The 26,872-nt window shown below is 40.3% G+C and overlaps 1 protein-coding gene across 1 annotated transcript in view; it reads left to right on the forward strand.

Annotated features, from left to right (window-relative positions):
- SNCAIP (synuclein, alpha interacting protein) overlaps positions 1-10,619 on the forward strand; it is a 50,696-nt gene extending 40,077 nt beyond the window's left edge. Inside the window, exons 8-11 of the mRNA XM_008941682.1 lie at positions 172-264; positions 3,233-4,295; positions 6,020-6,090; positions 10,050-10,619. Coding sequence (XP_008939930.1) covers positions 172-264; positions 3,233-4,295; positions 6,020-6,090; positions 10,050-10,134 — 1,312 coding nt within the window. The 3' untranslated portion in view covers positions 10,135-10,619. The remainder of the gene's footprint in view (positions 1-171; positions 265-3,232; positions 4,296-6,019; positions 6,091-10,049) is intronic.
- The last annotated feature ends 16,253 nt before the right edge of the window (positions 10,620-26,872 follow it).

Consider the following 26,872-nt stretch of genomic DNA (forward strand, 5'->3'; position numbering starts at 1 on the left):
AGACAATTACAAACTCTCTGTTTATGTTGTTATCTATAATTTCTCCTTTTGTTTACTATGAAGAGGGCTTCTTTTTTGAATACAAAGTTGAACGGGTATCATCAGTTGTCCTATAGCTTACTAATGCTGTGTTTTACAAGCCAAGGTAAAGAGTCTTATATTTCTTTGCAGGCAGACAGTGGAACGTGTGACATTACAGAACCAACTCCAGCAGCTTTTAGAAGTGCAGCGGTCAGAGGGCAAGTCACTGCCCACCTCCCCAAGGTAAGGTGGCTGGAATTGTGCTGCAGCATAGCTTTACACTTTCATGGTACATCAGTTATCAGGAGAAGCTGTGAACTTTCTGAATAGTAGATGTGTTCTGTAAAATAAATGTTGATTTTCATCTCATAGGCTTCAAGCTGAGCTTCTAGAATTTGACAGTGTATAATGTTGTATAAATAGTGGAAATTTTGACTATGAAATAAATAGGTCCTGTTTCTTAACAGAGTGGAAATCACATTTACAGTGGAATAGAATATAGTTTGTGTTGGATGAATAGCAGAGGATCCTAGAAATTCCTAGGCAAGTTGTGAAGTTTGACCTTGTGGTGCTGGTCCACCATACATTACTGCCAGCAGTAATTCATAAGGCCAGTTAGTAACAAAACCTTCTTTCAGATTAGTAAGACTCCTTATGGTCATTACATCTTTTGCCTACAGTACCTTGCATAAAAAAGTCAAAACTCCAGATATTTTATGTATTGTTTACAAATTCTGTCAGAAGTCCCAGAAATAGACTCAGGGTAATATTAAAGAGGAGGACAGTAAAGGCAGAGGGCTGTATCTGGAGTCTGCTAACATATCTGTCTGATTTCTGACACAGAGCCAGTATGATGCATGGAGGTCAAGCAAGCACACAACTTTCCTCTTCTTAATTGGAAGGAATTAAGTAACTTACATGTGAATAGGGCTTTGTTGTGACTTCTAATTCAGTTTCCTCTCTGGAAAACATATACAGCTTTTCTCCTTGTTTCAGAATTGTTAGGGAGCTACATACATGTTTAAGTATAAAGCCAGGCTAAAAGCTTCTGCAGGCATTGATGGTCAGAGCTTTGATTCATCAACTATGAACTTGTAGGTTCAGTGAGTGCTTTTTTTCCCATTCTCACAGAATCTCAAGCACTTTTCTGGACAAATGCTCCATGTCTCTGAATTCCATGTGTTGATGTTTCAGACAAGTTCAAACAGTTGCAGAAGTAGAATCATAGAATGTTTTAGTCTGGAAGGGACCTCTAGAGGTCATCTAGTCCAACCTCCCTACACAAACAGGGACATCTCTACCTAGGTCAGGTTGCCCAGGGACCTATCAAGCCTGACTTTGAATGACTTCAGGGTTGGGGCATCCACCACCTCTCTGGGCAGTCCATTCCAGTAATCTATTACTCTTATAATATTTTTTTTTTTCTAATACTGAGTCTAAATCTCTCCTTTCCTAGTTTAAAACCATTACTCCTTGTCCTGTCATTACAAACCCTTTTGAATACACCTTCCCCCACCTTTCTGTAGGCCCCTTTTCAGGTACTGGAAGGTCACTATAAGGTCGCACCGGAGCCTCTTCTTCTCCAGGCTGAACAACCCCAACTCCCTCAGCCTGTCCTCATACGAGAGGTGCTCCAATCCCTTGATCATTCTGGGTGCCCTCCTCTGGCTCACTCCAATATGTCTACATCCTTCTTGTGTTGGGGGCTGTGGAACTGGACATAGTATTCCAGGTGAGGTCTTACCAGGGCAGAGTAGAGGGGATAACAAAGACATTTGGATTGGAGGTGCATTTGTGTAAACTTCAGCTAGGAAAGGGCAGTAAACTCCAAACTCTGGCTGAAGTAGAATACCACACTGGAAAGGATTGTTTTGTTGGTTTTTTTTAGAATCAGGATCTTTTGTCTTCCCTGGCTGCTAGATCAAGAGGGACAAGCAGACTGAAGACTGTCTTCCAGCTCATTTAGTTTTTGTGATTTTTGCTCACTGATCTTTCCAAGTGATCTCGTTTTTGAGCACTGGTGAGCACCAGGACTACTCATTACTCCTGTAAAATGTCAGGCTTCAACATCATTTTAGTTAAGTGATCAAGTCTGAAAATGATACTTGATTATTTAATTTTTTTTTATTCCATAGTTGGCTGCTACTTTCACTCCAGCTAGAATTCACATGTGGATATTATCATCATCCAAGGAGCCAGTAACAGATCTAAGAAAACTTATCCCTTTTACTAGGAAAGTCTATTACAGATACACACATATCATTCAGTATCTATTTGGGTTTCCCACAGGAGAAAAAGAACCAAATGAAGTGAAAATGAGGTGGCTAGTATAGGCATGTGAATTGTACGCTATGGACTATTCAGAATAGAAGTTACTTGTGAAAAAATTTATGAATTCATTGCCTTACAATCACCTTAAATTTTGTCACCTTACCCTTGCTTAGAGGAAAAGTGGTTTAAAATAAGAATGTGGAGTATCATGAGCTCTGGCTTATATCATGGCAAAGAAAATGGTCTGTGTAATGCACATTCTTTCTGAAACAGTCTTACTTGAGATTGCTGTTTCCTCACTATATAACATTTAAAGTTTTAAATTTAATTTATTGTCTTACTGGTATTTAAGCAAATTCATGTCACCTTTCTCATATGTTTCAGTATTTCATATCTGTAAAAGTTTTGAGTGCAAACAGCCCTGACTTTTTATGAGATCTTATTTGGCTCTTATTAATACCAGATGAAGTTTAGATTTATGAAATCATCGCTATGCAGAGAGCTGGTACTTTCATGATACTTAGAATAAGCTGCATTTTTATTACGTTGTGACTTAGATAGTAGGCATTTAGTCTTCCTGGGATTTTTGTCTTTTAAAACATGTTAAATGCCACGAATAGGAAACAGTAGTTTCTCTAAAGTTTTCCTCAGAAAGTCATCTTTGGCATTGAAATAATTATTCCGAGATTTAATTTCAAGGAATTTTCTGTGTAAAAGAAAGTGAAGAGACTCAAATCATAATTAGGAATGGAAGCAGGATTACATCCTTCTCTGTGTAATCTTCACTGTGGCATCACATTAATGAATTCCATGTGACTAGAAATGAAGAGAATAAGTAACAATAAGCTGAGACAGACACGTACACTGGAAATGGCAGTTCCACATTTTATATGTGCATTAATCTGGCTGTGGTATTTCCTCCTCTTTTTTTTTCTTTTAGCTTGCCATCATCTCCTGCTTCTGGCAAATCCCAGTGGAAATCATCTGAAGCAGATGAACATTCTCCACCAAAAAGTAAATTGAACACCCAAGATGGGATTCAGATTCTTGGCAGCTTGGGAACTTCTAGTCGTATTCGAGCCAAGATAAAAGATGAGGACTCTGATAAAATCTTGCGCCAGTTGTTGGGGAAAGAGATCTCTGAAAATGTCTGTATGCAGGAAAAGCTGACTTTGGAATTTCAGGATGCTCATGCATCCTCCAAGAACGTGAAGAAGATTTTGCCAGAGAAAAGGGAGCTGAAGTTAGCGAGACTGAGGCAACTGATGCAGAGGTCACTCAGCGAGTCTGACACAGACTCAGCTAATTCTGAGGATCACAAGAACACCTCTGTGAAAAGAACTGACAAACCAAGGCCTCAGCCTATAGTGGAAAGTGTTGAGAGCCCAGAAAGTTTGCATCTAATGATTAAGAAACACACCTCTGCAGCGGGACGGCGCTTTCCTTTTGGTATCAGGGTCTCTAAGTCTGTGGATGGCCACAGTCCTTCCCCTACTTCAGAGAGCAGCGACCCAGATAATGAAGCCCCATATCAGTCTGGTACTGTACCCCAGAGCCAGTTCTGTGGAGACAGCTCTCCGTCCAATACAGACAGTGCCACTGCCCAGAAGGTTGCCACCAGCCCTAAGAGTGCTCTCAAGTCTCCATCTTCAAAGCGCAGAACCTCCCAACATTTGAAACTCCGTGTGACTTTCGAGGAGCCTGTGGTGCAGGTGGAGCTAGCAGAGTCAGAACTGAATGAGGAAAAAGATAAAGACCGGGGCAAAGGACTTGTGCGGGCTCCACTCAGCTCTTCAGAGGCAGCAGGGGATCAGATGAAAAGGCCTTTTGGAACCTTTCGGTCCATAATGGAGACGCTGAGTGGCAACCAAAATAACAACAACAACTGTCAAACAGCAAACCTTATCAAAACTTCATCAACGCTGCCTTTTACCTCATTAGGAAGGAAGACAGCAGACAGCAAGGGAAATCCAGCAGCTCTCACAAAAGGAAGAAACAAACCAGTGAGTGTACTGAAAGGAGGAAGGGCCTTTTTTTTCACTTGTCTCTTTAAGTAATGAATAGGTTTGGCAGCTTCTGCTTCCTGCCTTTCTATAGCAAAAGGATGCACACAAATACTTGTTTTTGACCTGCAGAAAGCCCATCCACTGTTTCAGTTTTGGAGGGTTTTTCCAAGAGTGGCATGTATTGCTTGTGTGCATAGTCTGCATGCTTAGTGCACATGGTTCACATGTTCTGTGTTGAAAGCTTTCCACAGAGACATGGTTCACTTGTAGTTGATGTTTGGTGTTACTTTGAGTGACATCAAGCAATGAGAATGTCACATTTGAATCCATGTGATTTCTGAGGAGTAAATAACTGAGGGACTAGTCCTATCCTGTCCTATAGCCAAGATTAACAAGGCCAACAGGATAAAAAGAAGTGGTAGAATATAAAGAGGGAAAACAGCTGAAAAGGTCCTTCCTGCTTCTGTGAAAGCTACAGCCATCCCCTAGGTGTTGAAGCTGTCAATAACATGCCTTCTTTGGTCACTCTCTCCTCATCGTACAGAGTCTTCTTGTGGCAGAGCATATGATTGGTCTCTAGCAAAGTATACTGGATCCAGATCATCCCCTCTCAGTGATCAAAAGAGCGCCCTTTCTGAGATCCCAAAAGAAAGAGCAGTGTGTCCAGTTAGGATACTGTCTCTTTTGTTCAAAAGAAAGGAGGAAATACTTTGAACAAATGTATCTTCCAAGAGAAAGGGAGAGAAATTGAATGAAAGAGACAGATAGGAAATACTATGAGTGCAGTGTTTGTGGAGCAGAAGAGAAGTGCACGCAGCTGGGGATCCTATAAAGAGTTGTGTGGGAAGGAATGGTAGATGATTTAATCCTCAGTGAAAGAGGTAGATGGAAAGAGGTGAAAGAATAATTTCAAGATGAAAAAAAATAACATAAAGCAGTCCAAAAGGAGGAGGAGAAATAGTGAATTATATACTGTAAAGAGTCTGACAAGGTAATGGGAGAAAAACACAGGAAAAATTTAGACATAGAAGAGGCAAAATGAGAATGGAAAAGAAACAGTGGAAAGATAGAACTGGGAAACAGTGAGCAGTCCATGTTAGTGGGTACTGCTAGAACAGCATTGCTATATAGCAGAATGTGCGACGAGGTGAAAAATTCAAGGGAGAGCTAACAGGCTGAATTGAATTGGGACTGCATTTATTGAAGTTTACTTAGGATCACAGTGTGAACTATTGATTTGAGTCTTTAAAGGCGTGTGTGATCTAGTCAAATAACTAATTTAACACAAAGCCATTTTCACAACACAGTGGCAATTTTTAACAGAAGAGTTATTTAGATCTTATAATGGCAGAGGAAAAGACAGATGTGCTGGTGATTGCAAGGTCATGAGCAGTTTTCATAGTTCCCAAAGAAATTTGAAGAGGTGGATGAGGTAATTCTAACAGTGTTGGCACACTGTAAAGCATATATTGTCTGTGAAAAGGCCATGTTTACATGCTATTGTTGCCAACATCAATTGTGGAAAGAATACGTTTTCGTACCAACCCAAAGGACAACAGCACAGATCTCAAAGAGGTAACAAATTCAGCCTCATTTAGTAGCGCAGAAAGAAATCTGATAAAATGTATCGTGACTATTTGACTGCATGTTTTGGTGAACTTTTCATGTTATGCATGTGCTCTGTGCATGTTTTTAACTGATACAATGTTGTACTTCCTTAGGGTTCTTACTTCAGCTACACCAGTCTTTCCTCTAGCACACTGAATGAAGAACTTCTGTGTAACTATGCTTGGTATGTGTTTTTGCATGAAGTTGCATCTCTGTTGCTTTGTTTTGTCAAATTGCATGTGTTTTCTAACATTATTCGTAACTGAAATACTGGAATTGATTGATGCACAAGAAAGGAATTACGTGAGCAGATGAACATCTACATTTCTAGAAAAGCAGAGATTTATGATGGATTTCTGCTGATATCACCATTGAACTGGCTACAGGATTTCGGTTCCAAGCAAGTCCAGAAGGTATTCATACTTGTAAATCCACCAGGGAGTATAGCACACTTTGGCTGAGTATTCAGCCTCTGTTGAATGAAAGTCAAGTACCAGATGAGAATGGAAATTAAATTTCCTCTCATGAAGAGAGCAAAAAGACCACAGTTCATCTCTAAATGGAGTACATAGAACATAAGGCAGAATGCTGTACTTTTAAGTCTTGTGCTCTCCTATTTTTACACTTTTCTTACTGTCCCTCACACTTTGAATTAAATGTGTCTTTTAAATATCTGATAACTATGACGGCATTCAAACTCCTTAATTTAGACATGTTCCGTCAGGACTATTCAGACAGATAGAGACCAGTCCCTCAAGTGCCATAAAAACATGTTAGAAAAAATCATTTGACCAATGGCATGTTTATTTTATAAGCAAATGCTTTGTAAAAGTTGCCTGTAATTTTTATCCAGCCATTAACACTCGTAGTTCTTATGATGACTTTTTTTTCTGTTAATCTGAGATGTAAATCCTTTCATTAGGCCTGGAAACGATTGCCATTCCCACCTAAATTATATATTTGAAGTTACTTCTGGGAAAATTATAAATTAATTATTCTGCAGTTCAGGAGCCTAAATTACATTAAAGTGACTCTTTCCTAATCGCTAATAGTCTGTTGTTGTTGTTCAATTGTTTTCTGATGCCAGGACTTCGCTATACTTAAAAACTCAATTTCCTCAATGGAAATGGGAGTCTTGTTCTGAAGTTGTTGGCACAGTGTATGTGAAACCAGAAGCAGCACTGTAAGGTTTCCAAAAGGTCTCATTCTCCATGGAAAACAAGGAAGGAAATTCCAGTGCAGAAGACTGACTGCACAGCAGCAGTTTGAGGGAGCATCAGTAGGCAGCATCCAGTCAAAACACCCAGCTGCCTGTCCAGACTGTGAAGTAATACAAAACCATTAATCTCATCTTTATGTTAGGAGATGTCTCCCAGATGTAGCCAGTTGCTTTAATTCAATATTGCCTTGTGTGAGTACTCTTGCGTGAGAAATCCCTGGCAGCACAGCATTTCCCCAGAAGCAGCAAGAGACAGGGAGGGTCTGACTGCTGTTGCAGAGCTGCAGTCACCTGCTGGGAGGGTGCAGGTTGGACCTGAACTCCTGGCTGTCCCTCCAGCCACTGCTGATCCAGGCACCGTGTTCTGAAGCTGCCCCCGTGGCAGTAAGCACGTGGAAAAACAGAGCAGGAAACAAAGAGCAGAGTGCATTAGGGACACAGCTGAAGGAGGCTGTTGTTATACCCACAAGTTAGGGCAGGAGTGGGCAGATTGTGTGCCAGAGTCTGTGGCACGAGATTTTCAAAAATCACAGAATGGAAGATGTACTGTGCTTTGCAGAAATCAGAATGCAGACCTGAAGGCTCTCAGAGCTTCTAAGCCAGCCTTCATGATGCCTTTCAGCATGTGTTGTGATTTTTGAATGGCAAAATAGGTGCCAGTTGTGAGTCCACTGCATGCTGCCCTGTAACCTGTGGAATTCAAATACTAGAAGAATGTTACCATCACATGCAGTACAAGTGCCTGGACACTGTGTGAATTTTCACTGGATGGTCTAAGGAGAGTGTAATTACCATTTCAGAGCTATTTTGGAAAAGAACCTTTCTGAAAACCAGTGCAAAAAGCTTTCTGAAAACCTTTTTTTAAAACCAGTGTTTTAAACCTTTGTAGATTGTTTTACTGGGGAGTTATATTCCCGGACACAGTCCCAAAACCATTTTAACCCTAGATCCATAGGGGATTTTATTAGCATTTTCTGAAATCTGAAGTCATTGTACAAAATCTTCCTCCAGTCAGATGACATTCTTGTACACCAGTTTCCAACTTCTTTTTCACCTGCTTCGTTTTATTTCATTTATTTCTTCATTCAGAATGCCCAAGTATATCAAGGCTTTGTAGTTCAGTCTGAACTGACTGCACCACTGCAATCAGATTCACTTTTTCAAATTGGCCACAGATTAATAGTATTGTATTAAATTTTCTAGTGTCCTTTTCAAATTTGATACGCCCTATTTTTCTTAAGGCCCTAGAGGAAATCTCAGTTGCACAGGATGGCTTGGGATATTTCTTCCTTTGTTTGAAAGTATTGGATAGTTCCTTGCGTATTACGACTCCAAACAAATGCTTGTAGTTTCTTTCCATCATACTTCTATGCTCATGAATGATTATTTCCCACTCTTTAAATCATCTGAGATCTGCAGTATATTAAAGTAAGCACTAACTAACTAACTCTCCATATCAGTACAACACCCTGTATTAGCTGCTGCTAACAGCAAAAATTGCTTTGTATGTCAGGGGCAGTCATAGAATCTGCCATCAGGTTTCAGTCAGACAGTAAGTTGAGCATGCTTCTAAAATAGTAAATAGATCTTAACCTGACAGGTATCCCACAGCTAGGCCTAGTACTAGATGAATTACAACTTCAAATATATACTCTAGAAAAAAGATCCTTATCTGCATGTCTAATAAAATAGTTACAATTCGAACTAGTACAGTACAAAATCAATACTAATGTAATTTAGGTCTTCTCCCAGACAATTTGCACTTGTTCTGCTGTGAATTGTTATCGTGCATCAGTGCCTGTTGCAAGAGGGGTTGTTTAGTGTTTCTGTGGTTATTGTAGACTGGAATAAAGCTATTTTCATTTACAAGAATCATGCTCACACATATGTGACTTTAAGGCACATTCCTTGTATGCATACTCTTGCCGCTTGCTGTGGGTATGTAACCTGCTGCTAGTATCTGTCCTTTGCAGCAACAACTAAAAGTCATGATTCTACTGTAGCAATTCCACTGTTTGGTAGTGGTAATACAAAATGAGCCTGTTAACCAGCTGCTGTGGGCTGGATGCTTCATCAAAAATCCTTCAGCTAGAAGGTTAACTGAAGAGCTGGGGACCATACAAAGGATTCAGAACACAGATACACAGATATCTGAAAGGAAGTGAAGAAATTGAGTGTTACACATATTTAGTGTCTAATTTCTCTCCTTTAATTTGAAAGCTGTCATTTAAGTCTCATGCACAATAGATAGACATCATTATTATTATTATTATTATTTAATTTTTCCTAGTGTGGAAATGAAGACACACTATAGAAAAATTATCCTTATCTGTGCATCTAATAAAATCTTAATTATATGAATTGAGATTTCACCTAAACTACAATGTTAAAAGAAGTAGAGACCCCATGTCAGGAAGAGAATTACTGCTTGCCATTTTTCCAATGGCCTTTGCCACCATCTCTAGCTAAGCAGACCCATAAAGTAAGTTCAGTGAATCACCTTCTGAAAGTTTTGATTTCTCTCTGATGAGACTAGATTATTCCCTTTCAGGTAGAGTCAGAAACAAGCAGGATACATCTAATGTTTGTTGTCATGGATTTTTATAACTGTGGTTCTTTTCCATAAAGGATGAGGAATTTTTGGATATTCCGTCCATTATGACCATTGATGTCATGACTTAAAAAGTTCCTTATTGTCTCTTTGGTTTCCAGTTTTGATTTTTAAATTGAGGCTACAAGAAAGTCAGTAGGATTCCCCTGTATTAAGTATTTTGTGTAGTACACAGCTAGAGAAATAAGCCCAGAGAGAAAGATTAATTCAACGTTCAATGCTTGCAAGTGGAGTAAAGCAGGGTAATCAAACACAACACAAATGCCTCTATATTGTTCATGTTACCATGGGTAATTTTCTTTTGTCTCTCCAGGCTTGATGACATTAGCAGGAAAAGCTGGAAATGCGACAGTCAAAAGAGAACTGAAGAGACAGAGTTGCAGGAATTCTTCCTCTAAACCACAGTTCGTCATGTCTCACTTTGTTTGAAATACCTGAAATATAACCTGTTGAAACACTAATATGAGACATACTCCTCACCAGCAACACAGCAGCTGTTAGGATGCCTTAATTTGTAGCAGTTAGACCATATACAAAACTTTTTTATGATGTATGTGTATGTGTAACTTGTTTGTAAGCTGTGCTGTGTAAAGGCACGGGTGAGCAAAAGTAACAATTTAAAATTGTTATGACACAAGCAACCTCCAGAATGTTTGTTGGGCCACAGAACACATTTTGTACTTTGTGTCTTGCATGGGTATAGTGTCATATATCTTTATTTCCCTTTGTCAATGGCATATACTGTCAAAGTTTCAGCCAGGACTCTGCCTGCTCAGGTCCTCAGTGAGACCAAGGCAAAAGCATTGATTTTTTTTTTAGTATGTTTTGTCTGTTGTTATTTCTATTTTTTGTAAAAAGGAAATAAAAGACGGTGTTAATAGGACACACTGAGTGCAGATTCTTCTACTTTACTGCTTCATCTTTTGAGTTTTGAGTGGTTTATTGGTCTTTTTAGTGTTCATTTGATAGTGAGACAATGTCCAGTACCAGGATTTCAGTTAAATAGGTTGAATCAAGAAATTTTTAGTGGTCCTTTTTCAGCTTTAAAATGTGTAGGAATAAAAAGAAAGCAATTTTAAATTACCATTTATTTATGCTCGCCACACAATAGCTGTGTGCTTAACTCTGTGCTCAGATTACTCAGTAATCTGATAAGACCTAGTCCATATTCTCACAAAGCTGTCCTGATCTTTTTATTGCATGTTCTTTGAACCTTCCCAAGAAAACGTAATATTTTACTGAATTTACTTTATTTCTGGTAAACCGCTGGTACAGTTTGCAGCTATGTCATATGGCAAAACATCCAAAAGCACTACTAGGCAATTACTTGACACATTTATTTATATCAAATGCATATACATATATATGCTTTATTTTTATTATATTAATCTCTTTCCATTTTAAGACTGCTGCGGTTTGATGACAAAGATCCAAATACATGAGGATTTATTTTACTGGCTGTTCTAATAGAGCACAGGGAAGTCATAGGAATTTTGCCAAAGAAATTCTTTAACACAGAACAACCATAGCATCATAGAGTGGTTTGGTTTGGAAGGGACCTTTAAAGATCATCTAGTTCCAACATGCCTGCAGGTCGATCCTTGGGCTTCCTTTCTGCACAGTGAGAAGAGAGGGGGACTTAATGAATGTGATTCATTCTATCTTTTATAGATAATCTCACTTAGAGGAATACCAGCACCTTCCTACTTTCTACAGGGGAAGCTGAGGTAGTAGAGTTCTTGGAAAAATTATTTAGTATTTGGATGCCTTTAATTAAGTGAGATAAACGTCTTTCTTTGGGTCACTCTTTAGAGTGATGTCACGTCTGGCCGTGCAGCTGCCATGGACCAAGGTGACTGAATGCCCCAGGCCCCCGCTTATAGGCTTTGGATAAGCACAGAGTAGTACTGAATAAATGGAGCCAACTGAGCGAGGAAAAAAACAAAACAAAACAACACAGAAATAATAAAAGTGCACTTAAATTAAATTCTGAGTTTCTTTCCACAGTTCTTATCTGTCACTTGGCAACACTTGGGTGTTTGAGCTAAAGTAATAAACCTAGCACTCTAGCTGACCTGAGCTGTGTTGTTTAAAGAAACAACCAAATCTCCATAAATATTGGTCAGACAGGAACACCAATACCTCTAACCGGGCCTCCTGTGGTCTGTGTGTGTATGAAAAACCTGAATCCAAAGGGATTGCTTTTTTCTTTTTGGATTGCCAGAGTGCTGAAAGAGAGCGTAAGAAGGAGAGATCCTCTGGCTGGTAGATGGGCTGCAGACAAATAGGCAATTTGCATTTTTGAGAGTGTGATGAGTGTTGACTATGGTCATGTGAATGGCAGAAGCAGCAATCCTGCTGAGTAAACTTGAATGACTAGAGATGCGTAAGGTCTGACATAGGTATCTGTAGTATCTCTGAAGCAAGGGATGAAAACTAACTTCTGTGAAAGGATTTGAAACAGACGAAAATGTAACTATTGTCAAATCCTGGAAGAAAGAAACAGCCTGTTCTATAGACTGAGGTTTTAAGTCACTGGCTCTCTACAGGGTAGTACTTTCTGTAGAGTGTATTTTCATACAGCACATGGTGAATCATATTATGCAAGTTTCATAGGGCAATGGAGAGTACTAAATGAGGTAGGATTGGCGTGCCAGATGTTCAAATTCTGTGTCTAAAGGTATCTGCTAGATAATGGATGTTGTGTCAAAGACTCCCATCGCAGGTATTCAATATTGAATATAGCTGAGGAGGGCTGGTTGTTTAAAATGAGAGCTACATCTGCTGTTCATACAGCTATCCGTGGTTCCTGAGCACACTGGGGCAGAAAGTTTCAGGGCTCACTAATTCAAAAGAGACACCAACTTGATGTAAGCATAAAAAGCACTGTCTGGAGGGTTTTGTCTCTGGAGAAGGTGAACTCATGTTGTATAAACTGTTGATTTTATTGTTCCTGATTTGCAGTTTCTTTCCTACCTAGGGCCCCAAAGCCAACACGTGGTACATTCTGATGTCATGCCTATTAGAGAAATGCTGATTCTGTGATCTCCAGCTGGCTGAAGTGTCTGCTCTGCATATTTGTATCCTTAGTAGGTATAGACTCCAGGTGCCATAACTCCTTCTGTTTGGTTTATAATCTTCCACACAGATCCCTCCTGGTATGAGTCTTAAGTCAGGCTTCTGTCCGCAAAGCATAAGCATTTCCCAGAGGCAGAAGAGCTGATCAGAGGTTTTCTAGCAAACGTGTTCAGGAAATAGCAGTTAGCCAAAGCTTTTAGCAGGAGCACAAACCCATTTTGATAACAAGCCTTGGCAGAAAAGATCCTCTCCTGTCCACACAGAAATTTCTGATCAAAGGAGGTAGTGAAGTCATTTGCTAGTCTGTGTCCTAGTAAAACTGTATCTTGTGGACACTACCAATACAAAGAATGACTTTTCAAGTTCTGTCTCCCCAGAGATGCTAGAATAAGATGTCTCTGTTTATCCGGTAGTGTTCTACCGAAGTGGATAAATAGGGCGTTGGAGTGCGGTTGCGAATTCCCAATTCCATCTAGTCTCTGGCTCTCCTCTTTCAACAAATGAAAATAATTTGCTAGGAGTGTTGTTCTTCATGGTTGGCTGATTCTTTTTTTGTTTCAGGTGTCTCAGACAGGCAGCATATGGGTACATGCAGTATCAAAACTGCAAGTATGGCACTTTATTTCATCATCAGCTATGCTTTGTCCTGCATTAGTAGAGCAGCATTTTACTAATTAATTTTTTTTTTTTACCTTTCAGTCTCCATATTAGAGGGCAAATACATTGGTTTCCTAGTTTACTAATGAATAAAATAGCTATACTGATCATAGCTGTAATAGAAGAAGATGAAAGAGACGAATTAGACAAACAATTTAGACAATATTGATTTCACTGTAACTGTCATTCAGAAACCTTTTCATAACATCAAGCTGACTTAAGATCACTGGTATAACAAAATATAATTGACAATATAACAGTTAAAAAAAAAAAAAAAAAACAACAACAAACTCAAACATCCACTTATTTATAACAAAGCACAGAATATGGCTATGCAACACAGTCAAAAGTAAAGTAGAAGTGTCAGCACATCGTATGCTAGGTATGAATTAGTAAATGGATCTCACAGTGAGACAATTTCTGTCTGCATGTAGAGTATGATTCAACTAATATCTTTGAAATATTTCTTAGCATTTAAAAAAACCTACTTGATGAAAGTTTGACAGAGATGTCTGTGAAAAATACCATCCCTGCATTTGTAGCATCAAACTGCAAGGCTTAATTTTCTGTCATGAAATGTTTTCTCAAAATCAGGACAGGTGTAATTTCTCAAATTATATTGCATTTTCTATTTAAGTTCAAAAATTACTAACTACACATCAACTGTACCCAAGTACAGCCTGTTACATAATTAGCTTTTTTATAATACTTCTTTGTTTATAAATGCACTTTGAGCTTGCAAGTAAGAACACAGTTGTGCACGAGAAGTAAGTATAGCATGTGCCCTGCAACCAAAATGTCTGTCAAATGCAGAACTATGTTGAGTTTCAGATGCCCAAATGAAAAAGCCCAAGCGCTGGATAACCTGCAGTTCATCCTCTGCCTCTGCACAATGTGACTGTCATATCACTCTCTGGCATATACCAGAAATTCTGCCCACTGTTTGTACCCATCTTTTCTTTGTTATATTGACCAGTCAACATGTAACCTTGACCCAAATATCAGAGACTGCAGCCAGGAGAAACCAGGTAGGTTCTTCATATGCTGCATAACATCTTCCAAATAAAGAATTGGTGAACCTACACATCATCCACCATTCATGCTCCTTGCACACATTTAATAAAGCATCAACAGTTTTCTAGGTACCCCAGATTGTGTAACATTGGCTGCTTTTGTCTAACATGTATGGATAGCTATAAATACCAGCTGAAGGCATCTGTTTCCTGAAGAAAACATTGCTCTTTGTCTTTGACGTCTGCACAGCCACTTCCTTTCCCACTCCAACTGCCAGGTGTTTTGCCAGTGTGATTACTGTCAGCAGTGCACAGGAGGAAGGAAAATAATTGTTTTGGGTATATTTGGGAAACTGATAAGAGATCATGAGGCAGTTAGAACACAGAGCTCACTTTTACATATCTCTTTTGTCAGCCAGCAATACTGGTTCAAGAAAAGACAAAATCATGTAAGTCTGGAAGGGAAGAGGCCTGAAAGGAGTTTAGGCTCCTTCCCATATAGATGTGAGCATTAATTTACATGTAGATGGTGCACAGTTATCAGTAGAACCTTGGAAGACTGCAGAATGGGGACCAACTGAGGAGTTTTGCAGTACAAAAAGCTGTGGACTGGCCATATACAAACATATCTGTGTATGCATGTAGATATCTCTATGGATGTGCAGACAGCATTTCTGTTTTTCTTCTCAGCTGTGGATGTGGACAGCAAACCTTGAAATATTTTAAACAATGAAACACAACAGTGCACAAGTGCCGAGCCATAAGGAAACACTGAAAAGAAGTTACTGATAAAAAAGGGAAAAAAAGGCAAGTGCAAAGACAAGACCACTGTCTTGCAGTACACAGCTAAAAGGGAGAAGGGGAATAGATGACCCTCCTTGTTGTTCTGAATATTGTCTACTATGGGTAGAACAAGAAGAGGTGAATATAGAAATGTAGCAAAGGGTATGGAGGTTATGTGCTAGCAACAATTCACAAGTAATGACAGCACTGCAATCGATAGCCTGGGGGAAGATGTGAAAGAGGCATAACTGGAGGATTTGGAGAGCAGATGGGAGAAACAACCGTCAGAAATTACATGCCGGCAACAACCATCAGAAATGCCATGTGGCGGGCACTTGAACTTGCATGACCTCCTGAGACCCCTCTCAGGCTTTTAATGGGCCTGTGATCCAGTTGTGGCAGAACCAGCTTAAGAGGGAAAACTGTCAAGGTGTTTAAAACTTGTGATTTTTATGGTAGTCAAGACAAGCAACAATTCTGCTGTAGTTTTGTGATATGGCATTTATTATTTGAGAACCCTGATAGAATAATGTCCACATTCAAGTGTATTAAGAAATAAAATAGGGGACATAACTTTAGGCTTTCTTGGAAATGTCTAACAGAATTGTAGCAGCTTCTAAAGTACATTTGTGGCCCATTAAGAAACCAGATAAAATACTGCTCAGTGCAAGGCTGGCTTTCACTAGGTACTAAGTTTCTGAGCTATAAGAAAAGATTTAGAGGATCCCCATGTTTCACTGTACACACAGCAGTGACATGGGAGAAAAGAGGAGTGATCACTCACTGACAGTAAAAGATCAGTCCAGGTTTAGTGAAAAGAAGAACCTCTAGTAGCAGCTGACGGTGTCCATTTTGGTGAAGAAAAGCTTCCACTGTCAAAGCAAGCTAGTAGGGCAAGTGTGGGATGAGAGAGTGGCAATCCCGGGAATCATCCTGGTCCTGTACTTACCCCTCAGTTCTCTTCCCCGTTGCTCAAACATAGATTCCATCTTTCCCTTGCTGGAGATATGCATTAAAAATCATCCTAGACATACTGGCCTTGTAAACATGACTTCTCTTAGCAGCACAAGAAAAAAGTTACTTTTGCCCTTCCAGTGATAAAGGATTGAGTTCTTGGCATGAAAAGGGTGTACTGGGAAAGTACTCTTGAAAGCCATGCTTACTGCTGCTGCCGCCAGATCCTGGGAGGAAAACAGGACAGGAAAGTTGTATCTTCAGCAATAGCCACTGCCAAAAGTACTCACACCTCTCGGTAATAGCCACTATCATTTCCACTGCCCTGACACCTGCAAAGTGACAGCTGTGCTGATGCCATATGCAACTGCCTGCTCTGCCAGTAATGGGAAAAAGGCCTGTGCAGAAAATAAGAGCTGCATGTAAAACAGGCTGTTGGTGAGACTTTTCATGATTTTCAGAGGGAAATATTTGTAAGATGCAGTTGGGTAAATCTGTTTAGAGGTACTGCTAGAACTCTTGTGTAACTTTTCCTGCACAGTACTCTCTGCTCACTGTTTACTGCTGGTGTCAAGGTCTGATTCACTGATGTTGTTCAAGAAGGTCTCACTTGACAATACACAACGGGATGCTGCCTACATCTGTGTCGCTCCAGGTGTTTTATTTACCTGGGCAGGACCAGGTAAATAAATCAGCCAAGTTATCTTTTTTTTTTTTTCTTTTTTCTTTCCTGGAGCATGATGGCCTGCACTTCTGCTAGAGGAGACAGTAAACTTTATCTAGAGTGAACATCTACACCCTAAAAACAGTGGCTAAGGCAGTTGCATTGGTATGACCTTCTGAGACAACTGATGAAGAGAATACCCTTTAAAGCACCCCCTTACAGATGATGTCACAGTTCACAGTTGTACTTTGACTTCATAAAATCTTAAGAGGAGAAAGAAATATCCTTAAAATCTATAACCTATAATTTCTGAATCCCATAGGAATGCATTTGCAAGAAATAATTGAAAACACATTGCCTTTAAACAAAGTATGAGGAGTGCTGTGTGCAAAGTGCTGACTGTTCTCACCTAAAAGTCACTTGGATGTCTCACTGGCTTTAAACTGTCTGCCTGATATGTTCCTAGGCATCCCCTCATAAGCTGCTTTTCTGAAGTGGTATTCCCTGTGTAGTACGAAGGAGTTAGAAAACAGTCAGACACGTTCATGGGAATTGCTAATTCTGTGATGGAAAATTGCCATCCAGTCACATCCAGTGACAGCACTGGAGAAAATTTTTTTACAGTTTTCAGTAGAATTGTACTATGTCTTCACAAACCTGACAGTGCTGAAATGAAGTGTTTTAAAGACTACTCCAAAGGCTAAAAGACACCGTGTACAAAGAATACGCACGAAGAAATTCCAGTGTAGGTTTCCACAATGAAAGACTTTTCTGTCTTCATATGAACAAGCTGAGCAAATGCTGCTACGGAATCCACAGGAAAATAAGCAGGGAGAAAATCCTTTTCATGCTGTAGGAATAAGGAAAAAAAAAAAAAGAAAAAAGAAAAGCAACAAACCACCAGGCGTTATCATGCTTTATTTTTTATTATACTTTTACAACAAACATATGTACATATTTCATTAGGCATTGTTAAGTAGACAAAAAAAAACATCTGGTAATCAAATGCTTATGTACGTTCCAATTTATTTTGAGTTTTTATTTCTAGAAGTCCGCTACTGGAAAAGTAGCAAGGGTTGCCTTTTTTTGCATTTCTGGTTTCCTTGGTTAAAGAAAGTTGCCACATGAAAAATAGTGGCCATTTTTAGGTACCTGTTATTTGTTCCTTTCCAACTGTTTTCAACAGAAAGAGAGGAGACATTTTTAGACCAGAATCTGTGGCTTTTTTTAACAGGCTTGTTACCTGTTCTGAACAGGTTTCAAGACAAGGACCAGGCCATATCCACCAGACACTAAGCAGAGGAGAGTTTGGTGTTGATTAAAACTAAAGAAGCTAAGGCACTTGGAGATCTCCATTGCTGACTCTTAGAGAAGTGCTTGGCAGCCGAGAGGCTGCCTTATGCTTCTCCTGTAACTGAACTTTTTGGAGCTGTTAGAAGTCACCATCTCTTGGACTTTTAAGTCAGATACTGGAACAGAATTAATTTATTCTGAAAACAAAGCGAGCAGAAGGGTCCAGAAAAAGGATAAATCCACTTCTAGCAGAGAACGATTTTTCACTTCTACCTTTGTCCTCCATATGGATAGATGCTTGAACAGACGGATGGCTAGATAGATACTATTTTATATGTATATGAACATATATATACACATATATCTCAGAGGAATTTAACATGTCATATAGGTTTAGGTATAACTTGGCAGCTCCCTGTTAAACTAACACTTTTCTCTGGAATTTTGTTCCCCTCATATGCATTTATGTAGCAGAACGTGTGTCAGTCAAATGCACATTCAGAGTAACGGTAACTTTAAAACAGTGAAAGCATGGTGTGCAAGGCACCAGGGAGCTGTTTAAGAAATATTTCACATAAAAGCCTTTTTAGGAGCCAAAATTTTCCTAGTGATATACTTAGAAGTTGATTGAACATAATTTTGGAAAGGTTTTACATACAAGCTTTTTAGATGTTGTTCAAACTGTGTGCTTTGAAACTACGTTTGAAACCCAGTAACTGCAAAACCGTGTGTCAGTAGTATGATCATCCAATTAGCAACTGCCCTTAGTTTCTGTATTGCAGATGCTTTTTTTGTGCCACTTCAAGCGTGACCCACTCCCAGTTTTAGAGCGTAGCTCTTTAACATGGTCTCCAGCTTCTGGCCTTGAAGTATTACAGGAACATATTTCAGCAAGCTGCTGACAAAATTATTATTGCAGGGGCCGAGCCCTTAAAAAATAAGGTTTGCGGGAAAGAATGCAGACATTGTTTGGATGCAATCACTTGTGGTTTAAGTGGAAAACAAGCAGTACCCCACGTGTGGAACACGAGTGGCAGGGAATGGTGACAGATGAACCAGGGCAGCACAGAGATGCTCACTGCTATGTGGCCTCGTTGATCAGCAGAGGGAGACAGAGTGTGTTACATCTCAGGATAGCTCTGAAAGTTGCAAGCAATGCTCAGGGTAAAGGTAGCACAAAATTATGCAAGTTCCTAAAAGAGTGAGTGATATGCATAATAAGGAGACTTCACTGCTTTGCTCTGTTTTCCTCAAGGTGGATGTGCCCATGACAAAAGAGAGAAGAGCAACTTCATATCACCTGAGGACAAAATATTCTTGAATAAAGGCAGTTATTGGTTTGTTTTAAGTTAATGCAATACTGTGCCAATTTTGGCTGGGATAGTTAATTTTCATCACAGGAGCTGGTATGGGGCTATGTTTCAGGTATTTGCGGAAAACAGTGTTGATGACACGATGATGTTCTTTTGTTGCTACTCAGCAGTGCTTACACAGAGTAAAGGCCTTTTCTGCCTCTCACATGGCCACACCAGAGAGAGGCTGGGTGTGCACAAGAAGCTGGAGAGGATGCAGATGGGACAGCTGACCCTAACTGACCAAAGGGACGTTCCATACTATATGACGTCGTGCTCAGCAATAACACTGCAAGGAAGAAGGAGGAAGGGGGGGATGTTTGGAATTGTATTCCCAAGCAACCATTACATGTGATGGAGCCCTGCTTTCCTGCAGGATGAAGCCTGATGAAGGAAAGCAGTGAATTAATTCCTTGTTTCGCTTTGCTTGTCTGCTTGGCTTTTACCTTACCAAAATGTCTTTACCTCAACCCACAAGTCCTCTCACTTTTACCCTTCTGATTCTCTCCCCCATCCCTCTGAGAGAAAATGAACCAGTGGCTGTGTGTGGCTTAGCTGCAGGCTGAGGTTAAACCATGGCAGCTTAAACACACATGAACAGGTTGACCAAATCAACACTGAAGCATACATGGATGTGCCTTGTTGGGGTGCAGTCCTGATAAGAAAGAACAAAAAGAGAGTTTGAGACCTCATCTTGAAAACAGAGGAAATCTGTTGTTATTAAAAAGGGCATGTCTACATGGATACTTTGTTTCAAATCATGTTAAGAATAATGTAAAATTTGGTGGCAAGAATACAGGGGAAGGAGTTGTGAGGAGGGGAGCTCATTCTCTTTTATAACCACAGTAGTTGTAATTAGCCTGTGTTACAGCACAGCTGAAAAGTCAGCAGAAAGCATCTCTGCCTGGGTGCCAGGGCTTGACACATGCAGTGCAGTGAGATCAGCCTGTGGATAATGAACTCAAGCCTTCCCCATTTCATTAGCCAAAATAATGAAGTCTGCAGTGGCTGGAGCAATGGCTGTTGGGAAAAAAAAAAAAAAAAAAAATTGGCAATCAAAAATCATGGTACTGCTCCAAACAATAGACCCACAGAACTCAGAAGCATCATAATTACTTGCATGGGATGGCTTCTCACAGCTACCACAGCTAATCAACATCCTCTGCTCTCAAGAAGTTGGATTTGATAACAGCCTATATGGCTAAATATCTTCATTCTGCTTTCCATCTTACTTTATTGATAGGAAAAAGAAAAAATTGGCACCTTGACTTGTAAGTGGTTGGGCTGTCAGACACTTTTCCGTGAAAGCCCATTCAGTATCACTTCCCTGATGTGGCTCAGAGCAGAACCATTCTGTAATGGTCAAGATAATGGGGACTATCAAGTGCACTGTATTCCGAAACACACACAGAACATCTATGATGTCTTCTGTGTACCACCCATGATATCAGGATGAATGGATCACTTGCACAGCACTCATTTTAAATTACTAGGTACACTACAACTTTCATCCATTCAAACACAGTGACATTAAGAAATATTTAAAGTACAGGAGAGAGGGAAGAAGACACAGCAGCTTTCACAGCATGGAAAAGAAAAAAAAAAAATAAAATACTGTAAATCAGATAGCTCATTTTGTTCTCTTTGGAATAGTGCCTTCCTGTATGGCTCTTGGTTCACAATGGCTATTGCAATGGTTTTAAATTTAGTTTGGAAGAAGTGTCCCGTATGCCAGTTTTATGAACTATTTCATCTTCAGCACTGAAATGTCATGATTTAGACTCAGCCAGGAGCTGAGCACCACATGGCTGCTCTCTCCCTGACCCCTCACGGCTCCCCTGGCAGTATGGGAAGGAGAAAAGGGAGAAAAAGGCAAAACCTTGTGGGCTGAGATAAGGTGAATTTTACAGAACAACACATGAGAAGAAACAACAGTAATAACGATAACAGTAGTGAAACAATAGATAAAGCAAGTGATCCAAAGTGCACCAGCTGCCCGGTCCTGCAGCCCTGCTCTGTGCCCTGCCTGGCCCCTGCCTTACGTAGCGGGCGTGACGTCGGTATGGGATCAAACACCCCGCTGGCTGGTTTGGTTGTCTACCCTTCCTGTGGAACCCCCCCAACTCCTGGTGAAAATCAGCCCTATCCTAGCCATACCAAGGACAGAAATAATGCAATTTCTGGATTGGCCAAGGCAACAGGATTACCTGCTTGTTAATTTCTTGGGTTTGTCTTTATTAAAGGCTTTTCACACTTACAAATCAGCTCAAACATCTAAGTAGACACATACAGTTCTTCTCTTATTCTATTCCCTTTCAGATTTGTCAAGTTTCTGTTAGCTCTCACATAAATTAGATATACTGGGTAACGAAGCCATATGTATTCTTACAGGTAGTATATGCATTCATCTGAATATTACATGACCTGGAAGTTTCCATGCTACTGTAGCATGGTTTGCTTCAGTAAATCTACTTGTTAGTGTAAACAGAAACCTAAACAGGACAAGAAGTTGTCAAAGAAGGCAAAAACCTAACACTATCTATTTTGAACATTCATTTTAAGATCACTTTAGAAAATATGCACTATTATTGTTTTTATTCAACTGGTTTTTTTCTTCTTTTATTTAGTCACACTGTATTCATCATGATAAAATTTAGCCATCTTTACTATGTCATATGAGCCAAGTATTCTTTCTAATGAAGCTCCTTGGGAATTTTGTCATTAATTTTCAGCCATACTAGGAATTTTTCCCAATTAAGTCTTTCATCTCCAGAGACACTCAGAGTTTCTCATATGCTGTGGACCTGTCCCAGCATATGAGAATTCATTCTTAATTCTGCAAAGAATTCATCTCCAGTGATGGGATTTAGGTTTTAGTTCAGCACATGCAGTGTTGTGTGTGTATATAATGTTTTTATACCAAAAGCAAACACAGTTTTGTGTGAGTGCCTGAGTCTGTACATGCACAAAGACAGGCTACATATTTTAAAGAGCCAGTGCTTCATTTACTGATAGAGCATAACACAGGAGAGGCTGACAGGAGGCAACAGAGATATTAAGTATTTTGGCCTGGGAGTCAGGAAAGTAGCTGAGATCCAAAGAAGCAATTTGATGCTTTCTCCTCATCTGCAAAAAGATTTTCTCATCTGGTTGGTATAGGCTGCTACAGACTGTGAGTGAGCTCATGCCTTGTGCCTGTCTCACTGAGCTTCCTGCTGCAGCCGCTGGAAAGACCATTTTCTCTCTCTGCAGTTTCAAGCAACTTTGCTAAGGAAAGCCTGTGACAGCACAGAAGCGAAACACACATGCCCTTCCTATGAGAGACCAGCTTCTCAAAATAAGTTTTATTCCATTTATTTGGTCTTTAAATTTAAAAAAAATTGTTATGATTCAATAGTAATAGGAAACTGCTAATAATCCTTCAGTTTCCATGGTTCTTGTTGGAATCTAAACTGCATGAGCCATTAATTGTTCCTCAAATTCTTCTTTACTTTCGCCTGTGTTCTCTCTCCTTTCCTCTCCTTCTGGAGGGAAGGAAGGGTTAAGTCCATGTCCTCACAGAGGAGTAATAGTTCTTCCCAAAAGACAAGTCACAAGCAAACTATTTAATTGTAAACGTCTCACTGAAGAATTGGTACATGAATGAGACATGACTTCATCCTTTAACCCACATGCTTCACTGGTCTAGGGAACCCTGGTGGGTTTGGCCTATTTTAGTCATAGTTGTCATGGGAGATCCCTAATGACTTAGTAAGGTAGCTTAAAAAATCTCCTCACAGAACCCAGCATATGGTATATTTATTGGCAAATGCTAATCCCCCTAGGAACAAGTTCTGTAGCAACAAATGATGAATTATGTGGTTTCATAAGCACTCATGTCATCAAATGCACCATTGACCTTTTTACATTTTCAGGGGGATTTTCTGCTGTGTGTAGTTTCTCTGGTTTGGAGCAGTTTAACAGCATGTCCTGAAGGACACAGGTTATCAATAATTTCAGTTTTGGTTACTGTGAAAGGTAAATGAGACCCACATATTGCTGGGTAAATAAGCAATGCAGGGTTTAGCAAAACTTGAACAGGGACTAACAAAGAACATGAATACTCAGAGTACAAGGACACAATGGAGAATTCCTTGACAGGAGGAAAAAAAGTAAGAGTAGGTCAAATAGATCTTACAGTGCCAAAAGAAAAAGAAGTTCATTTAATGCATGCTTTTGGGGGGCAAGGAGCAAAACTGGGGAAATACCTCACCCCAGCCAACAAGTCTGTTAGGAAGTTTAACAGAAGATGATTGTACAATAACTTGTAGTTAACAACGAAGTGGATGGATCTCCATCTAGGTTAATCTGAGAGATGATCTGAATCTGTTGCCTGAATGCTTTCTCTTTCTCACTGACTGTAGTCCACATTAAATTCAAAACTATACCCTGTGTTAGGCCAGGTAATGAATTTGAGCTGTTCCACCCTTGCCTTAATCACTAGCACAGTCTTCTGTACCCAGAACTATGGAGAAATTGAACTTATGTTTCACAAGGTGCACCTGCTGCCAAGTGAAACCAAGGGAAACCATAGCTGCAGTAGTAACATCATTATTTTTGGTCCTAGTCTCTGCCCACAGTCTGCACAACAGCTATGATGAACTAACTTAACATGGTGTTACAATGCATGTACATGCTGCCACAGCTGTAGACAGACAGAAAGCTGTTGCAAACAACTTTTTTTCCTTGTAGCTGGATATGTAGAAGACGTCTAAGTAAACATGTAGGTTAAGTTATCTTGACTATAATTTACTTGTGTGGTAGATGTCAGTGAGGTTCTGAGGAACAAGCAATACTCATTTGCCCCGTATCACACTGGCACACTACATGCCCCCAAAATCATTTCGAGGAAATCATTCAGTCATTAGTCAGAGGGAAAAGGTGAGCGATTGGCTGGATCACCAACAGTGTTTCTTTGTTCTAATGTATTTCCCATGGGGCTTTTCTCCATGGCTTGGCTGGGCTGAACCATACTTCACTGTAGAAGCTGAGCAGGGTTACAGATGAAGTTGAGCTAGAAGTGTCACCTTCATTGCTTTTGTGAAGATTTACCAAAACGACAGCATGGGTGAAGGAAGCTGGGCGCTTGTGCAGCTCTTCTCTCACTCTATGCCTCAGGCTGCCCATCCACAGGCTCTGTTCACCTGAGACCTGTCAACCATCTCCTGTAACCCTGCTGTTCACTCTCAGGACTCAAGGCAAGTAGATGCCTTGTCAGCATCACAGAAAAAAAAATCTCAAGTTCCCACTCACTCAAGAAGTATGAGGCAAACCACACTAGACTAGTGCAGGCACACTGGAAAGCAGAGTAATTTCAGCAGACTAAATGGCTTGGGGCTTGGGCTGCCAAGAGAATTTTTGGACCCTGAGAACATTTATACACTCTAGGCCTGGGCTGCCTTCTCCATCCCATCATGACTAACGGTCCTAATTGATTGAAACCGCCAAGCCCAGCTGCCAAGCAGAATATTTTTACAATCCCAGTTCTATTTATGCACTGACAAAACTCAGTGTCAGAAAAGAAAGTGCAAAGCAGAACGGCAGTGTTGAAAGACAAGGCACTGAGGGGTGGTACCATGTGCAAATACCTGTGCCTGGTGCAAGTGAATGCTGAGAGTGCTCCTAGAAACAAGTAAATATAATCTCTGAAACAGCTTTTGACACAGATTTTGAGATGTGGTTTTATTTTGAAATATCCACTGGCCGCTGCTGGAGAGGCATTTGCTTTCCTGCTTTCAGTCTTCCTTGGGGACAAACACCACCCAAATTTATTACTTTTATCAGATCACTTCAAAACATAGAACCAAACCTGTTACAAAATGACAGCCAGCAAGGGTCTCAGTAAGAGCAGATTATTTTTAATATCTATGACAGGAAAAAAACCAAACCAAACCAAAACAAACCACATTATTTGGAAAAGACCATTCCCATCTCAGGCAGCACTGCAGCTTTTTTAACCAGGCAGAGGAAAAGGTGGTGTCCTGGTTTGATTCCTTCTCCTAGCCAGAATAACCAGTGCACAGGCTCTTGTTGTAATGCAATCAGGCTGGAGGAGCACAGTATTCTTACGGCTGTTTTTTCCACTAGCACATAACCCAGGCATTTACTACAGCTGACCTGGTCTAAAATATTGTTTTCATCACTACCTGAAAAAGACACAGCAATAGTAACATCTCTCTCAACAGATTTTTGGCTCTGGTACTGCTTGCACACTGACCACAAGCCTTCACAAGCCTGTTTGGCTTACCTTGATTGAGATGAGACTGTCCCTCTGGTTATACTTACTGCACTTTTACAAATGCGTGAAGCTTGAATGAAGCACTTGGAAGAAGCTAGAGACCATCCCAGGTGGACTGCAGGAGGCAGGGAGATGGGGGTAATCTGTAAGGGGATGACTTTTGCTTTATCTGAGTTTTGATTCTGTCTGCTACTGCTCTTTTGTTATTTGGTATTATGGCCTTCTGTTTCCTGATAGTCTCTCAGCCCAGCCTTTTCTACAGCAAAAGAGGCTGTCCGCAGCTGCACCTCAGGCTGGTAAAACAGCAAAGGCTAGAAGGGGATGCATTTCCAATACTTGTTAAGAGCTTATCTGAACTGTTAAATAATTTTCTTTAGGTTTCCTGGCTGTAATAACAAGCAACAAGACACCCAGGCACATCTGGAAGCAGATAAACCTGTCAAAGGACAGTAGCAAAGGAAGAAGGTTCAGTAAGAATCTGTGTTACTCAGAAAGTAAACACAGCTTCAATTACAACACGGGAGACAGACTGACCCAGAATTCAGTGTCCCTTCTCAAGCATGAAGTCAGTCACCTGATCTTTTACCTGATCCACCAGGAGTGTTTTGTAAACAGAACCACCACACCGTTTTTTTGTCACTGTAGGTCTGAGAAGACGACTGCTGAGTTTTGCCCTTCTGTCTGCCTCCAGGTACAAAAATCGATTGCATATTGATTGTATGGTATTTTGGTTTACTGATAACACCATGAATGAGAGCTGTAAATCTGCACACCTTTCCACAGCACTGGCCAAGGTACGGGACTGCCTGCAGGGCATGAGTGCCCTACTGTGTTTTCCTGCCGAGGCATGAGCAGCAACAGCACGGGTGAGAAAAGCGACCAGTTATCTCACGGGATACAATAAGAGACTGTGGCACGGCCAGGTAGGAACGGGCAGAGGTGGAGAAAAAAGCTTGTGAAGATACACACAGCCTGCTCCCACACGGCCTTTCTGGAAAGAAGAGATTCCAAACCTTCCTTTCGGCGACCCTCCATCAGGAGAGAAGCCAGACTTCGACGTTCCCT

The sequence above is a fragment of the Merops nubicus genome, unplaced genomic scaffold, assembly GCF_000691845.1.
Source record: "Merops nubicus isolate BGI_N331 unplaced genomic scaffold, ASM69184v1 scaffold13710, whole genome shotgun sequence".
NCBI lineage: Eukaryota > Metazoa > Chordata > Aves > Coraciiformes > Meropidae > Merops > Merops nubicus.